At 41.7% G+C, this 16,805-nt stretch overlaps 1 protein-coding gene across 1 annotated transcript; it reads left to right on the forward strand.

The window, feature by feature from the left end:
- The first annotated feature begins 777 nt into the window (after positions 1 to 777).
- Positions 778 to 8,958, forward strand: YAE1 (YAE1 maturation factor of ABCE1). The gene is made up of 3 exons (XM_040353236.1): positions 778 to 984; positions 4,411 to 4,532; positions 8,122 to 8,958. The coding sequence occupies exons 1-3, from the start codon at positions 871 to 873 to the stop codon at positions 8,537 to 8,539; spliced, it is 654 nt and encodes a 217-aa protein (XP_040209170.1). The 5' UTR covers positions 778 to 870; the 3' UTR covers positions 8,540 to 8,958.
- Positions 8,959 to 16,805: the final 7,847 nt, after the last annotated feature.

Raw genomic sequence — 16,805 nt, forward strand, 5'->3', positions numbered from 1 at the left:
TGCCATTGTGTGCTGAGGGTTATGCATTTTTATAGCACTGATCGCTGTATAAATGTCAATGGTAAAAAAAAAGTGTCCGATCTGTTCGCCGCAATGTTGCAGTCCCGCTAAAAATCGCTGATCACTGCCATTACTAGTAAAAAAATGTAATAATAAAAATTCCATAAATCTATCCCCTATTTTGTAGACTATAACTTTTGTGCAAACCAATCAATATACTATTATTGCGATTTATTTATTTTTTCACCAAAAATATGTAGAAGAATACATATTGGCCTAAACTGAGATATTTATTATAGCAAAAAGTAAAACATTATTTTTTTCCCCCCGCAAAATTGACGCTCTTTTTTAATAGCGCAAAAAATAAAAACTGCAGAGGTGATCAAACACCACCAAAAGAAAGCTCTATTTGTGGGGGGAAAAAAGCATGTCAATTTTGTTTTGGTACAACATTGCACGACCGCACAATTGTCAGTTTAAGCAACACAGTGCCGTATGGCAAAAAAAGCATACTAAACAAAAAATTAAAAAGGTGGAGAAGACGTTTCCTGTGGAGCTCCAGCTATAGCCATTCATTGTTTTCTACAATAAAGTTTAATCTAAAGGAAAAGTGGAGTGGAGGCCACATGCTTCCTGTTATACGTGGAGCTCCACTCCGCAGCCAGACCCCTCGCCTTCAGAACGCTCCAGAGGACTCCGATAGGTCTTTTTTCTCACATGACCCACATTATGTGGAACGCTGCATGAGATCGTGCCCTAGCTTATGTCGAGGTAAATGTACGTCACACGAGGCGCTGGTATTGTACGTAGCTGTCAGTTTTGTAGCAGAGGAGTTTAGATTGGAGCTATCAGGAGGGGAGCAGCTTGGAAATGTCCTGGGTGAGGGCGGCCATGGAGAGGGAAGAGGAGGTGTTCGATGACGAGGGAGATGAGATGAACCTTCTACACAGAGAGTGGCAGAAGTCCATGGAGAATAGACTAAAGGTGAGGAGAAGGGATACCTGGCAGTGCTGGGAATATGAGGGGTTATAACACATTACTGATATCCTTATTTTATTATGTTCAGAACTAGGGGCTCCTTCACTCCGGTAGGTAGATGCTGCGTTTAGATGTACACTGTGCGCATCTAGATGCAGTATTATGGTAATCAATGAGCCTGTGTACACAGCGCCCCCTACCTGTGGAAATGTGCACTGTGTACAAAGAAAGTACAGCACATCTGTGTCCAGGCATAAAAGTGTTGTCATTCATTTGAATGAAAGAAGAATTGTACACCCCTGAATGCTGTATGCTCTAAATGTGGTATTTTTAGCTGGATCTTCTGCCAGCAAAAACCTACATTCCTGTGAAGTATATGTATGTATGTATGTATGTGTGTGTATGTGTATATATATATATATATATATATATATATATATATATATATATATATATATATATATATATATATATATGTGTGTGTCCCTGTGTATTAGAGATGTGCATCGTTACTGGTCTCACGATTAGATTATAGTTATCCTGTCCACGATTTGATGAATGCATCATGATTACTGCGCATGGTTTTTATCCAAAAATTCAAGCAGTCAGAAGAGCTCCCCCCCTTTTTTTTCCCCTCCTAGCGCAATATTCTATTTGGGGAGGGTAATCCTCATAACCATCCCAAAAGGGGGCTACAACTTATTTACTTTAAATTCATTAGCCCTCTTCCACACGAGGCGGAGTCTGTCTCAGCGGAGTCCGCCAGCTAAGGGGGAGATCTCTCCGCTGAGCCGGTGGATGACAAATCCCTTTCTGCTGGCTGGGAGGGGCTTGTGCAGCGCCGCTGTCTCCTATGGAGAGATCTGCTGAAAACGGACAGCATGTCCATTTTCATCAGATCTCATCCGATCCATCATGGACGGATGGGGACGTATCGTCATCCGTCTGATGTTGACGGGTCGGATGTCAGTGGACATGTCTCCGCTGACATCCGACGCTCCATAGGACTGCATGGAGCAGCCGTTCAGGTCCACCGTCAAAACTGACAGGTGGACCTGAGCGGTCCGACCGTGTGAAAGGGGCCTAACAGAGAACAAAGGGGCATTCTTTACATCTGGGGGGAAAGACTTCTTTGCCGTAAGAGCTGTGAAAATGTGGAATAGACCTGACTCTCTCGCAAACTAGTTCACTGGGCTGTTCAGTAGATTGTTTTAACGAAGACCTGAAATGCATTCCTGTCCTAAATGCACAAAATATAAGTGATCGTGAAAGAGGGATGGAGGTGGAAATGGGATCAGGGGCAGAGGGATGGTGGTGGAGGAATGGGATCAGTGACACTGGCATTTACCAGCTCTCGGTGTCCGTTGATTTCCCCCCTTTTCCATGCTCAGTGTGTCTCTACCTCTCTTCTCCCTTCCGGTGCTTCCAATGATGCCTCTCCCGATGTCAGGTCTCCTCGAGCTCCTCCCCCTGCAATCTATTGGCTATCCGCTGACTTTCTGCTTCAGTGTCCATCTCTGGGGGTATTTCCTGTGACCGGGGAGGGGGCTTTATCCACCAGGCAGGCTCTGCTTCTGTGTTTCTCCAGGGGAGGCAGAGTACTGCACGGAGCGCCGGATGACTTCATCAGAGATCGATTCACCAGCATCAATGCAGAATCGTGATGCTGCGATTATATTTACCACCCCTACTAAGTGAATGCACCTTTAGACCCCTTTCAGATGGGCAGACTCCTCCATCGGATCTGCCTGCTCAGTGGGTAATCTGTGCGCTGAGCAGGCTGATGACAGTTCTGCATAAGCTACACCGACACAGCCTGCTCTCCTCTATGGGCAGTGGGATAGAAAGTGGACCGACTGTCATCTAATCCAATCTGCCAGACGGATGGGGAACAGCTCCCCCCAACCTTCTGTTTCTACCAGACAGGTTTGGGTGTTGGCGGGTGTCAAAATCCGTTGCTCCATAGAGGGCCATGGATAGTCAGATCGGGCCCACCTGTCAGTTTTTCAGGTCAGTCCACCCATGCAAAAGGGGCCTAAGAGAACACTGCCAGGGTGGATGAATGACTGGCAGAAGCCCCAACCTCCATACAAAATTAGAGCATTTACATTTTATTTTACTACAGTTTATTTTGGGAAAGAGTATTTTGTTTATCTGTAAAAGTTTTTACCCTGGACTGGCATATTGTATCTGTTTTAAGTTTTAAGCCATAGAAAAAAAAAGACTCCCTTATCCACACATTAGAGGTGGATGGAGGAATCCTTTCCGTTGTGCTATTGTATTCTGACAGCAGGGATTTTCCATTGTCAGAATATCCTGATCAGCATGGCAACCTATTGGCTGCAGCGTTGAACGAAGGAAAAATTTCCAATGCTCTTATTCAAACTAAGCCGATCGTTAGGTTGACTTCTCTCTTGATGTGCCATAGATGGATCAAAATTCAGCCCATCACTGTGGAACTGGCCAGATTTTGATCCATCTGTGGCCCGCTGTAGGCTGCCCATATACTATTCATTCTCCTTTATGATGGCCATCTATGCTTCAATTTTTTATTTTATCTGATTTATGTGTGATCTGTTCAAATTGATTGAAGTGTCCAACACTCTCCCCACCCTCCTGGTCTCTGCTGCTCTTACCTCTGTGGGTCACATGAGCTTTTCATGCCCATACAGCCCATCCTGCGGTTTGGTGTTTTGAAATCCCTGCTCTTCTTCTTCTTCCTCCTCTCCCTACAGTACTTCTGGGACGGATCCGAGCAGTGCTCTTTGCCGGCGCTTACCAATCAGAATCTGATCTGTCCTAGAAGTGCTGCGGAAAGACAAGGGAGAAAAGTGTGGGCTTCAAATACCTGGACTGGTTGCATGGGCACTGACAGCTCATCTCCCATGGAAGCAAATACAGCAGGGACCAGGGGGTGGGGAGGGGGTGTACGGTGTCAGTTCATATTTAAATTTTTTCTGAAAAGTTGAACATACACTTGAAGTATAACAGTCCTACAAGAATGTTAACATATGTTTTAAGTGGAAGGTTTGTTCCATCCAGTAACACCCACTTACAGTGACTGACCCCATGCATTATTTGTATTATAACTTGTATCGTTCACTGGCCCTCACGGTGAAGTGAAGTGTACAAAATAAAGGCCCTATAGGTATTTTGTTGACACGGAGATACTATTGTACAGTAAATCGCTGATCACAGCGCTTTACATTGCATTTTTAGCACAAGTCCAGTTCTGCTTCACCCATGCAATAAGCTAATATGTAGCTGATAGGGAAGACCAGCCCAGCAAGTCGCATACAATGGACAAAAAAAAGAAATGTTCTTTAAACTGGAAATTGCATATTTATTTAACAGGATGCAGAGGGCCATAGGACTCCCTTTTATTGCATGGTTCCAATTATGATTTAGTTTTCTACATTTATTTTATTTCAGGAAGGGTATCGAGATGGGGTTGATGCTGGAAAGGAAAAGTCATTGCAGGCAGGATTCGACCTGGGATATAAGTTGGGAGTAAACATTCTAATGCCATGTGGAGAACTTCGGGGAACTATTAGGTATCTGAATATTTTTCAAGATTATATATGTATGTGTGTGTGTGTGTGTATAATATATATACAGTGCCTTAAAAAAGCATTCATACCTCCCTTGAAATTTTCCAAATGTTGTCATGTTACAGGCAAAAACGTAAATGTATTTTATTTTATTGTTTTTTTTTTTTTTTTTGATAGACCGTGTCACATAATTGTGAGGTGGAAGGAAATTGATAAATGGCTTTCAATCATTTTTACAAATAATCGGTCAATACTTTGTAGAACCACCATTCACTGCAATTACAGCTGCAAGTCTTTTTGGGAATGTCTCTACCAGCTTTGCACATCTAGAGAGTGACATTTTTGTCCATTCTTCTTTGCAAAACGTCTCAAGCTCTGTCAGATTGGATGGAGAGTGTCTGTAAGCAGCAATTATCAAGTTTTGCAACAGATTCTCTATTGGATTTAGGTCTGGACTTTGGGCAATTCTAACACATGAATATGCTTTGATCTAAACCATTAAATTGTAGTTCTGGCCAGGGCTGTGGAGTCGGAGGAAATTTTGGGTACCTGGAGTCGGAATCGGAGTCAGCAAACAATGCACCGACTCCAACTCCTACTAAATTTAGATTGTCGGAACATTTAGGAGTCGAAACATTTATCTACCGACTCCACAGCCCTGGTTCTGGCTGTATGTTTAGGGTCATAGTCCTGCTGAAAGGTGAACCTCTGCCCCAGTCTCAGGTCTTTTGCAGACTCCAACAGATTTTATTGTAAAATTGCCCTGTATTTGGGTCCATCCATCTTCCCATCAACTCTAATCAACTTCCCTGTCCCCGTTGAAGAAAAGCATCCCCACAACAAGATGCTGTCATCACCATGTTTCACAGTGGGGATGATGTGTTCATGGTTATGTGCAGTGTTGGTTTTCTGCCACACAGCGTTTTGCTTTTAGGCCAAAAACTTACATTTTGGTCTCATCTGACTAGCGCACCTTCCACATGTTTGCTGTGTCCCCCACATGGCTTCTCGCAAACTGTAAACGGGACTTCTTATGGCTTTCTTCTTGCCACTCTTCCATAAAGACCAGATTTGTGGAGAGCACGACTAACGGTTGTCCTGTGGACAGATTCTCCCACCTGAGCTGTGAATCTCTGCAGCTCCTCCAGAGTTTTTCAAGGGCCTCTTGGCTGCTTCTATGATATTAATGCTTCCCTTGCCCGGCCTGTCGGTTTAGGTGAACGGCCAGGTCTTGGTAAGTTTGCAGTTGTGCCATACTCTTTCCATTTTTGGATGACGGATTGAACAGTGCTCCGTGAGATGTTCAAAGCTTAGTATATGCTTTTATATCTTAACCCTGCTTTAAACATCTCCACAACTTTATCCCTGACCTGTCTGGTGTGTTCCTTGGCCTTCGTGATGCTGTTTGTTCACTAAGATTCTCTAACAAACCTCTGAGGGCTTCACAGAACAGCTGTATTTATACTGAGATTAAAGTACACACAAGTGGACTCTATTTATGAATTCGGTGACTTCTGAAGGCAATTGGTTCCACTAGATTTTAGTTAGGGGGTATCGGAGTAAAGGGGGCTGAATACAAATGCACTCCACACTTTTCAGGTATTTATTTGTAAAAAAAAATGATCATTTTCCTTTCACTTCACAATTATGTGCCACTTTATGTTGATCTATCACATAAAATACATTTACTATTTTGGTTGTAACATGACAAAATGAGGAAAATTTCAAGGGGTATGAATACTTTTTCAAGGCAGTGAGAACATTTATAAAGGGATACTCCTAGATCGTGTTTATCCTTTGTTGCAGAATCTAATACAAACAGTATGCCTGCTATGATCTAGTTTTATGTGCTTTGATCATCCTAGGTTTGTTTACGCATGATCAGAATGGAGGTAAGAAGGCTGCCGCTCCAGGTGAGCACACTAGAACAATCAATGTCCACTCAGAAACCAATGGGTGCAGGCAATGCACGGGATATGCAAAAGAGGAAAGATATGGACAGCCGCACTCCAATTTCTTAAAAAGACGTGCCCTTTATTGGGTAAAGGAAAAATGCACTACAGGTATCAGCACACAGTGGGAAAAACAGCTGACGCGTTTCGCATTGGATATCAATGCTTAGTCATAGCTACCATAGCTGATACCTGTAGTGCATTTTTCCTTTACCCAATAAAGGGCACGTCTTTTTAAGAAATTGGAGTGCGGCTGTCCAAATCTTTCCTCCTTTGCATATCAGAATGGAGGTACTCCTATAGAATTTATGGCCACATCACAAATAGAATACCTCCAGTTACCCTGTATAGTTCATATGAGACATTGGGAGGTTATTTACTGAAGTGCAGTCTCTGTAGATCTGAAGGGGACATGCAAGGAAAATAAAAAACAGCATTTTAGCCCAAAGGGTGGCAGTAAAGGGCAGAAAAACCACGTGGTACGTCACTACGTTTGTGTTTGTTAGCTGAAAAAGTCCTATCGTGTGTATGCATACCAAGTTCAGGGACAGCGCCCTTCAGTGCAAAATCCATGGAAAAGTCAGTTGGAAATCGGATCGTGTGTATGAGGCTTTAGACTGTGAAAATACAGATGGTTTCCAAGCAAGCCTTGCCTTGTAAAAGCAGATCCTCCTCATCCCAAGAACGTCCGAATTCCTTGTCCCAGCCTGCAGTCAAATGATTTGTGTATCTACACATTTATGTTCATTGAAGTGCAGGCTTCACAAAACTGAACTTGGGCTCCTGCTGAAGGGACCTTGGGTTGTTTGAAAAAAAGATAAGGCATGTGGTATCTGATATTGTGAGAAAGGTCTGGTTGCCTGATCTGTATTTTCTTACTAAAGGGGTTCTCTATGAATGGACATGGGTCAGAGAGCAGATATTTCAGGCTTGGTTTCACACCTATGTGAATTGCACCGCATCCAATTCGCATAGCAGGAGAATGTGACTGGCTCTCTATGGAGCCGGGGCGGCTGCGGAGCGCACTGCACAGAAAGGATGTGCGTCTTTGCCTCTGTTTCAGGGCCTAATTCAGGCAATAATTCTGCTCTGATTTGTCCCTGAAACGTAGAACAGGGACGCATGGCACTGCGATCCACAGCCGGTTTAGGTGTGAACCAAGCCTAAATGTACTGCAAATTCTTTGTATAAATGTAATTCAGAATATGCCGTCGCTGGCTGTTTCACATAGACGTGTCCAGTGCCGATCCTGAGTGCTGTCGGAAATTACCTCTTACATTAAAGTGAGAAGCAGGGTGAGGGGCCTCTAGCAATTTGGGGGGCCCTAAGCGGCTTGCATAGTGAGCCTATAGGGCGGATCGGCCCTGGACGTGTCCGTTTATGCAATGAAAAGTAATTGAATTTGAAATGCATAGGAATATTCCTCCCCTTTTTAATATGTGAATGCTGCAAAAAAAAAACTAGACCACAGTAATAAGTGTCTGAGGGTGAACTGGCTGTTATTTTTGACCTATGCCAGCCTCTTTGTCATGCTGGCAGAGTATTTGTGTGAGACCATTCTGCCTACAGACACTTTATTCAATGACACCTATAAAGTGATCACTGTATAAACTATAGTAATATTGATTTCTGTTTTTCAGTGCTCTTGTCACGTGGTGTCAAGTTCACAAACCGGATCCCACGATGAATACACAGCTTGGTGAACTCCTAGCTGCCACCTGCCAATGTGAGGACCAAATTGTCAAAGGCCTGTCGTCTGTTCATCAGGTTGTTCATCCCTCGGAGTTATCAAGCGGTATGGATGACATGGGACTCGGCAGCCATACACATGAGCCCAGTAATGACTCTTGTGCTGCAGGCCAGGACTGTTGCCGCAAGCAGGAGCATCTTCCTTCTTCCTTTCAAAACTGTAGGACTATACAGGAGCTGAATAATGTTGTGAAACATGAACTTTGTCATATTTTGAAAGGCACTTATGCTATAGCGCAACAGCTCAATGTGTCCCCAGATCTGCTTTGTTACTTACAAACTCTTGAAATGAAGTGTTCGTTGATTTGAAGACTCAGAAGATTTTATTAGAGAATTTATTTTTTAAAAACCAAACATTGTCATATTTAAAAAAATGCATCGGGTGCTTTAGGGGGTTGGATTCTCTTGTATGCTTCCTATCAACTGTTCCACTGTTATAAAACAGTTATTCATATAAGCCATTACTGATGATTGGTTACGATTAAAAACGTACATCCTGGAAGTGCAATATTATACAGTATATATACACATCTTCTTTGATGAATTCCACCCCCTTCGCAAATCCCTATCATGATGTCCCCGAGGGTATGAAGTAGAGATGCACCAAAATCTTGGTGGGCAAAAATCGGCCGAAAATAGGGGTATCTGCATTTTTCAGATACAAGGAAAAAGGCACTGAAAACTCACGCGATGTTACTGCTTGTGGTGTTTTTCATGGGACTCAAAAACAGAACCCGAGTGTGTTATTGATGCATTCTTGCTGCATTTCAACAGGGAGGTGCATTTTTTTTTTTAACCACTTTAGGACCAAGCTTGTTTTTGACACTTGTTGTATACTAGTTAAAATATGTTTGTTTTTTTGCTAGAAAATTATTTTTTAGCAGACACCCTAGAGAATAAAATGGAGATCGTTGCAAAACTTTGTCAAACTGTATTTGCTCAAGTGTCTTACAAACGCAATTTGTTTGGAAAAAATATACTTTTTGAATTACAAAATAAGGAAACAGTAAAGTTAGCTCAATTTTTATTCTATGATGTGAAAGATAATGTTATGCTGAGTAAATTGATACTGAACATGTCATGCTTCAAAATTGCACACGCTTGTGGACTGGTGACAGACTGATACTTAAAAAAATCTCCATAGGTGACCTTTCTACAGGTTACCAAATTTGTGTTAGAGGGGGTCTTGTGCTGGAATTATTGTAAAAAGGCTTCTGCGCTACTCAGTGACGTCTTCCTATATAGACAGAGTGAATTGCAGCAATAACTATGAAGTGTGTACACAACAACAAAAATAGAGCAATGGTAATTGGGTTGTTGCGCAGAAAAATTCATAATACATAAATAATATTATATATCTCAAGACACATAGATAAGTGTATAAAGCAAGTGAAAAGGGTGATCAAAATAAATCAATTGATTCCACTGGAAAATAAGAGTGACAAAGTCCAAAAGATGAAAGTGCAGATAAACTGCTAATGTGAGGTGTCCATTAATCCCAAGAGGAATGAAACTCCACCAAAGACAGCAGTCTGGTCTCCCAGAACTCTCACCTCAATGAGGGCTAAAATCAGCAATCAATGTGAAATACCACCACGCATCAATTTCCTCGATATCCCCTGGTAAAGGCAGATGGAACACTGGTCCCTTAACAGAGTACCTAAATCACTCAAGCTCGGGGAACAAGAGGGACAATAGGAAGGCCTCCAATAGTGTAGTACGTAAATAAACAGGGCATTTATTGAAAAAACAGTTGCGCTTACATGAAAAATCAATAAAAACGAGCATAAAATTGAACAGTGGCGTCCATAGCGCCTTCTCACGTCACTCCTGGTGTACATCTGTCCACAGCCAATCCCCAAGGGACAATGTAATCTGAGAGGATTACACTGTATCACCTTGAAAACTGACACAGTGCCCTTTCAGTGCCCCTTGCCATTGTCATTTGTGACATATAAAACCCTATAAAAATGGCATCAAAAAAGCGCTGTCCTCCAAATGTGCTTTTGGATCAGCTGAGCGGCAGCGACACAGAGTTGATTGCAGATCAAAGCGACAGTGAATCGTGAGGAGATTTATCATCTGGATCTGACACTGATCCAGAAAGTGACGCCGCCGATGATCCCGCACCTGACCTGAGTGATGTGCGCACTTGGTGCCCTATAGACAGCGATGCGGACCAGGCAGCGCCCCCGAGGTTTCCGATTCACTGGATCTCCTGGGATGAAGGTTGATGTGGAGGCCGACAACCCTCTGGCGTACCTGAAACTTTTTCTATCTGAGGAGGTAATTTAAAAAATTGTGACGGAGACCAATCGCTACCACGATCAGCAATCTGCTACGCTGCATGGCAGATTTTCCAGATCCAGAAAATGGGAACCGGTCACTGAGGAGGACATCTGGAATTTTCTGGGACTCATCATCCTTCAGGGGGTGGTGGGCAAACCGCTCCAGAAATGGTACTGGACCACCAATAAGATGCTGGCCACTCCATTTTTTGGCACTGTGATGTCCGAGTATCGTTTTTCACTAATTATGAAAAACTTACACTTCGCCAACAACGAAGAATTTGACGAGGCCACGCATCCTGCGCCAAAGCTAAAAAAAATCTGGGAGGTGTGCCAGATGATTGTCGTCAACTTTCAGCGGACCTATGTGCCAGAAAGGGATGTCAGTGTGGACGAAAGTCTGATGGCCTACAAGGGACGCCTGAGTTGGATCCAATTTATTGCGTCCAAAAGAGCGCGCTTTGGCATCAAATTTTATATGCTCTGTGAATCATCCACCGGGTATATATGGAATTCGGTCATTTACACCGGGAAAGGTACAAAGTTTAATCCGAGGTACAACCGCTATGGGATGGCCACATCGTCTGTCCTTTCACTGCTGGACCCATTACTGAACCAGGGATACTGCGTGACAACGGACAATTTTTATACGTCACCGGAAATTTGAGGTTTTGCTCCTCAATAAAACGGATGGGTATGATACCGTTAGGCCAAACCGGCGTGACATGCCATCTACGTTTGGCAAGAAGAAATTTAAAAAAAGGAGAGATGGTTGCCTTTCAAAAGGGTAAAATGATGGCAATGCGCTGCCGAGACAAAAAGGATGTGTGTCTCATGAGCACCGTGCACAGCACCTCCACTACAATGGTCCAAACAAAACACGGAAAAGATGTGCAGAAACCACAAGTCGTGATCGACTATAACCACACAATGGGAGGTGTCGACTGAGCCGATCAGGCAATGACATTTTACCCGGCAATGCGAAAACAACAAAAGAAGTACTATAAAAAGATTTTCAGGCATCTCCTTGAACAATGTCTTTGGAACGCTTATATCCTTTATAAAGCAAACACGAACATACCACTTGTTCATTCTGACTTTATATGGAAGGTGGCTGAGCAGATCTTTATCAATCACCCGACGCCATCAGTATCTGCTAACAGACCCGGACGACGCTCTGTTGACGTTGGGAATCCAGAACGCCTGACAGGTCGTCATTTTGTAGAATTTGTACCGCCAACCGCACGAAAGTTAGCGCCTACCAGGATGTGCGTCGTTTGCTGCTCCAAGAGGGATGAAAATGGGAAAAAAGTCCGAAAAGAATCAAGGTACTATTGCCCAGATTGCAATGTCGGACTTTGTCTAGTTCCCGTTTCAAACTGTTTCACACTATGGATGTGCATTGAATTTCTTTCTTTGACTAATTTCTTTATTTTTCATTGCTTTATTGAATAACATTATATTATTGATTAATTATAATTCATGTGTTTGTGTTTCAAATTTATCACATCTGGAATGTCTACTAGTCTTGTTTTGGTCAGGTTTAAGTAAGTAATTACTAAGAATTGCAGGCCTATAATACATATCACCAAATTTCCATGAAAAAATTTGTACCGCTTTTGGTACGTAATTCCAGACAGAATCATACCGCCAGGGAGGTTAAGGGACCAGTGTTCCATCTGCCTTTACCAGAGGAGATTGATGCGTGGTGGTATTTCACATTGATTGCCGATTTTAGCCCTCATTGAGGTGAGGGTTCTGGGAGACCAGACTGCTGTCTTTGGTGGAGTTTCATTCCTCTTGGGATTAATGGACACCTCACATTAGCAGCTTATCTGCACTTTCATCTTTTGGACTTTGTTTCCAGTGGAATCAATTGATTTATTTTGATCACCCTTTTCACTTGCTTTATACACTTATCTATGTGTCTTGAGATATATAATATTATTTATGTATTATGCATTTTTCTGCGCAATAACCCATCCCGCTGAAGAAGTCCCGCCCTTGGGACGCAACGTTCGGTAGGGAAGTACGTGACGTCACCCGCTGCCATCTATCGGACCATGCTGTGCGTTTTTGTTTGCATTTGATTCCTAGCACTGGATATAGTGCTTTTTATGTAAGTGTATTTTCACTATTAAATGTTATATTGGTTATTGCGGAGAAACACTATGTTTTGTTTTTCTTACATCTGATTCCATGGCTGCTATCCATGTTGATATTACTTGAGATCTGCCATCCATGCTGATATTACCTGAGATGTATTCCTTTCCTGCTTGGATTATGCTGTTACATGCCTGGGATTGACCCTTATGGGAAAGCGATTTTTTATTATCAGTGAGGTGAGCGGCCATTGTTACTATTGGCGGAGGTCTCCTGCTAACCCACGCTATATCACCTGCATGCCTCATATTGTCAGTCACTTATAAGAGAATCACCTGTCCTGGATGATCTTTATTTGGACTTTTCCTCTAGCGCTGCACTATCTACTTTGCAATAACCCATTCACCCTTGTGCTAGAATTATTGCTCTCACTCTAACGATCGTGGAGATTCCTCACACGCTTCTGGGGTCAAAAAAGACCTCAGATCTCACATTTACACTCAAAAGCAACATTTGTCCCTTTTTTAAGGTGGTTGCTCTGGTCCTCCAAGGGCATACAGTCGAATGGGGTCCATCATACCTTCACTCTACTTCCTGCCCATCCATCCCAGGGTTTGTATAGTTTCCACCGCTTCTAACGGCTCCGGTAAGTGGCCGAGACGCCGGGGGGGGGGTGGACCTCTCCTGCCGCCCATAAAAAGTGATCTCATAGCGAATCTCCTGCTGAGACCACTTTTATGTGAAAGAGTATCGCCGGCCATGGATAAATATACCAGGGTTATTGCAGCTATCTGCTGCCATAACAACAGTATTTAACTTCAAATTAGCGATTGTATATCCACAGTGGGTGGGTCTGTAAATGGTTAACCAGCCAAAAAACGCAGCAGGCAGGATTTTTAACACCACAACCGACCAGTGTGAACACATACATAGCATCTAAAGGGATACATTTTTCTTGCAACAAAGGCGCTAATAGTGGCTGACAAATCTTATATTTATATTAATTAAAAAGTCAAATATAGTAATTATATATATATATATATATATAAACAAAAATTTGTTTTTAAACTGTCGGTTTCAATTTCCATATGAAAGTTCTTGATTATGACTGGATGCAATAAATATAAGGGCAAACGTTAAAAAAAATTGTTATAAAACATATCCAATAAAATCAAACTTTCACAAGTTTAGGCCAAAACGTATTCTGTTACGTGTCTTTGGTTTAAAAAAAAAAAAAAAGAAGGATCTAACACTGCATTTTTGGGGACACTAGTATAGTTCCGATTGTGATAAAGATACTAAACCGTACAGACACTATACTAAAATGCAAGTGATCAGTGACTTATAGGTGTACGTTTATCAAACAGAGAAGAGCTGAGATCCTGATGATCACGGGTGATCTCTCAGGTGTACCAGTTTATGAAGCTGAGATGAGGAGTGGAGAACATGTTTTTCACTTCTCATCACAAGACACACCCTTCTGTCACTTTTACACAGATGACCAGTTTATGAGGGTGAAATCTGAGGATCTCACTGGCTATCTCTGTAAATTATCTCCGTCCCAGATTCTCCAACTCAGAGGTTGAGAATATGGGCGAGAAGCTGCTGTGATGTGAAGAAGGAGGTTTCTTTCCTCCTAATATCAGCAAAAGCAAGCTTAAAGCGGAGTTCCGGCCACAATTTCACTTTTTAAATATAAATACCCCTGTAATACACAAGCTTCATGTATTCTAGTAAAGTTAGTCTGTAAACTAAGGTCTGTTTTGTTAGGTTGTTACAGCATTTAGACACTTTATAAAATAGAAATTGACTGGGGCCATCTTAAGTGTGGGCATCATGAAGCCAGACTGTATGACTTCCTGGATTTCAGCCTTGCAGATCTCGCACATGCTCAGTGCTGCACAAGCAATGTAACAGTTTTCAGATCAGGTTTCAGCACCTGTACTGTCCAAGTCACATGATTCTTCGAGACTGGGGAGTGCACAGACTCCTGGAAAGTTACACCCACTACATTCCCAGAAGTCTATGCGGTGAAGCTTAAGCACCTAGGTGCAGGAAGAAAGAGGGAAGATTAACTATTCTGCCTAGCAACAACACTTTGAAGGCATCTAAAAAAAAAAAAAATTTCTTAAAGGACTAATGACATTTTTTTAAAACTACTGATGTAATGTTATATTTATGGGTGGAACTCCACTTTAAAATTGATATAAATAATAACTATATATGTTTATTTATGTATATAGGTGAATATATATATATATATATATATATATATATATATATATATATATATACACACATTTATTTATTACACATACACAGTATAGTTATAATGTATTTTCTTTTAGGACCCCTTCACATCTGAGCAATGCAGAATTGTTGGCAGAATTGTGCAATTCCAAATTGCTCTAAAATTCTTTCAAAATACACAATGCGTTTTTGGGTGCCATTCATTAATGGCACCCCAAATGCAGTAAGCAAACATGCATTTTGCCACACGTTTTGTCATTTGACCAATACTCTAGCAACTTGCCAAAATGCGCATTGAAAAAATGCACAATGCTCCATGCCCAAAATGTATATTTTGGTGCTTTTTTTTAACATGTATTTTGGCTCATTTCTTTACCTGCGTTTTGGAGTGCGTTCCAGAAACACATGCAAAATGCATGATATGCTTGCGGTGTCATTAATTGTTAATGGCATCCCAAAAGTGGCTAGCAAATGTGTGGTTTGCCAAATTACACATAAAAAGCAAATCAAAATGCACGTTAAAAAGGTGTCAAACTATATGCTAAAAAAAGCACCAAAGTGTGCATTACAAACCACACCAAAATGCATCTTAAAATAACCTGTGCCAAAATGTGTGCTAAAGGACCAAAATGTGTGTTTAAAAAAATGCACAATAAAATAACCTACGGCCAGATGTGTGATAAAAAAAATATGCCATGTTAAAAAAAATGCCAAAATATGCTAAAATAATGCCAAAATTAGCAATTAAAAACACACATTTAAACAATGTGCCAAAATGTGTGTAAAAAAACTGAGTTAAAAAAGCGCTTATTATTTTCATGTAATAACAGTCTTTTTAACTATGATTACAGAGCAGCTGAGTTTTAAAAGTGAAACCACACAAGTTTCTCAGGAGATCACAGGCAGCCCCTCCCCCTTCTACTCAGATCTCAGGTGTTCTCAGAGGAAAAACTTCTCATCTATTCTCCTTCTGAGAACAAATGTTCTCCGCTTCATAAACAGGGTGCCAGAGGAGAAGATTTTTCTCCTGAGAACTGAAATTAGATAAATTATCACTGTTTGATAAACGTACACCATAGTGTGGCGGGAAATCTTGTGCTACAGTGATAATTTGGTACACTTTCACTGTACTAATGAAACTGGCTAGGTGACAGACCAAGCAAAGGGTTAACCGTGGAGGGCAATCAATGGGTTAAATTTGCCTAACACCTGTATGCAAGTTTATATGTTCTGCTTGTACTCACAGAATCTGTCTGGCTTCTCTTTCTGAATGAAAAGAGAGCAGGGAGCAAGAAAATCGGACAGATACTGTGAGTTCTGTTTACAAACACACTGGTAGATGCTGTGATTGACCATAGCTGATCAGCAGGTGTACAGCCAAAACCATTGGCTGTAACCTGCTGACAAACTCATGCTATGGCCAATCACATCACTCCCGAAAACCAGGCAGTAAATTGCAACGTACGTTGTTTAGCTTGGAGCTGCCGCCTGCCCGCTGTAAAAGTAATGTGGGCGGATGGCAAGTGGTTAAAGCAACGTGGGCACAGACATGTAACGAATTAAACAGCAACATAAAAGGTTAGAAAAGATAGTAACATGCATCAACTCAATTGCTTTAAGTGTGCATCAACTTGTGCTAAATGCAACAGAAATCGTGCGACTTCATCCTAAACTTTTGCTTCCTGTATGTCAACAAACATTATAGAGTGGCTTAAGGGACAGTTCAAGCACTGGGTTTGCCTAATGAGCATAACAATAATTAAATGAGAAGAGGTTGTTCTCTAAAGTTGGAAAAAATGGGAAAGAACACTGCGCTAAACAAAAAATGTGAATGCTGCCGGTACCAAAAATTGTAGATACAAATTAAAAAAAACGTGTTTAAGAAATGAGGTACAGCGCAATATCAATATGTGTGAGAAATTAGTGATGACACC

The sequence above is a fragment of the Rana temporaria genome, chromosome 5 (assembly GCF_905171775.1).
Source record: "Rana temporaria chromosome 5, aRanTem1.1, whole genome shotgun sequence".
Lineage (NCBI taxonomy): Eukaryota > Metazoa > Chordata > Amphibia > Anura > Ranidae > Rana > Rana temporaria.

Excerpts from the sequence above, each read along its gene's own strand:
- YAE1 (XM_040353236.1), top strand. The coding sequence starts at position 871 with ATGTCCTGGGTGAGGGCGGCCATGGAGAGGGAAGAGGAGGTGTTCGAT. Across the intron at positions 985-4,410 it reads CCATGGAGAATAGACTAAAG|GAAGGGTATCGAGATGGGGT; the intron begins GTGAGGAGAAGG and ends ATTTTATTTCAG. Across the intron at positions 4,533-8,121 it reads GAACTTCGGGGAACTATTAG|TGCTCTTGTCACGTGGTGTC; the intron begins GTATCTGAATAT and ends TCTGTTTTTCAG.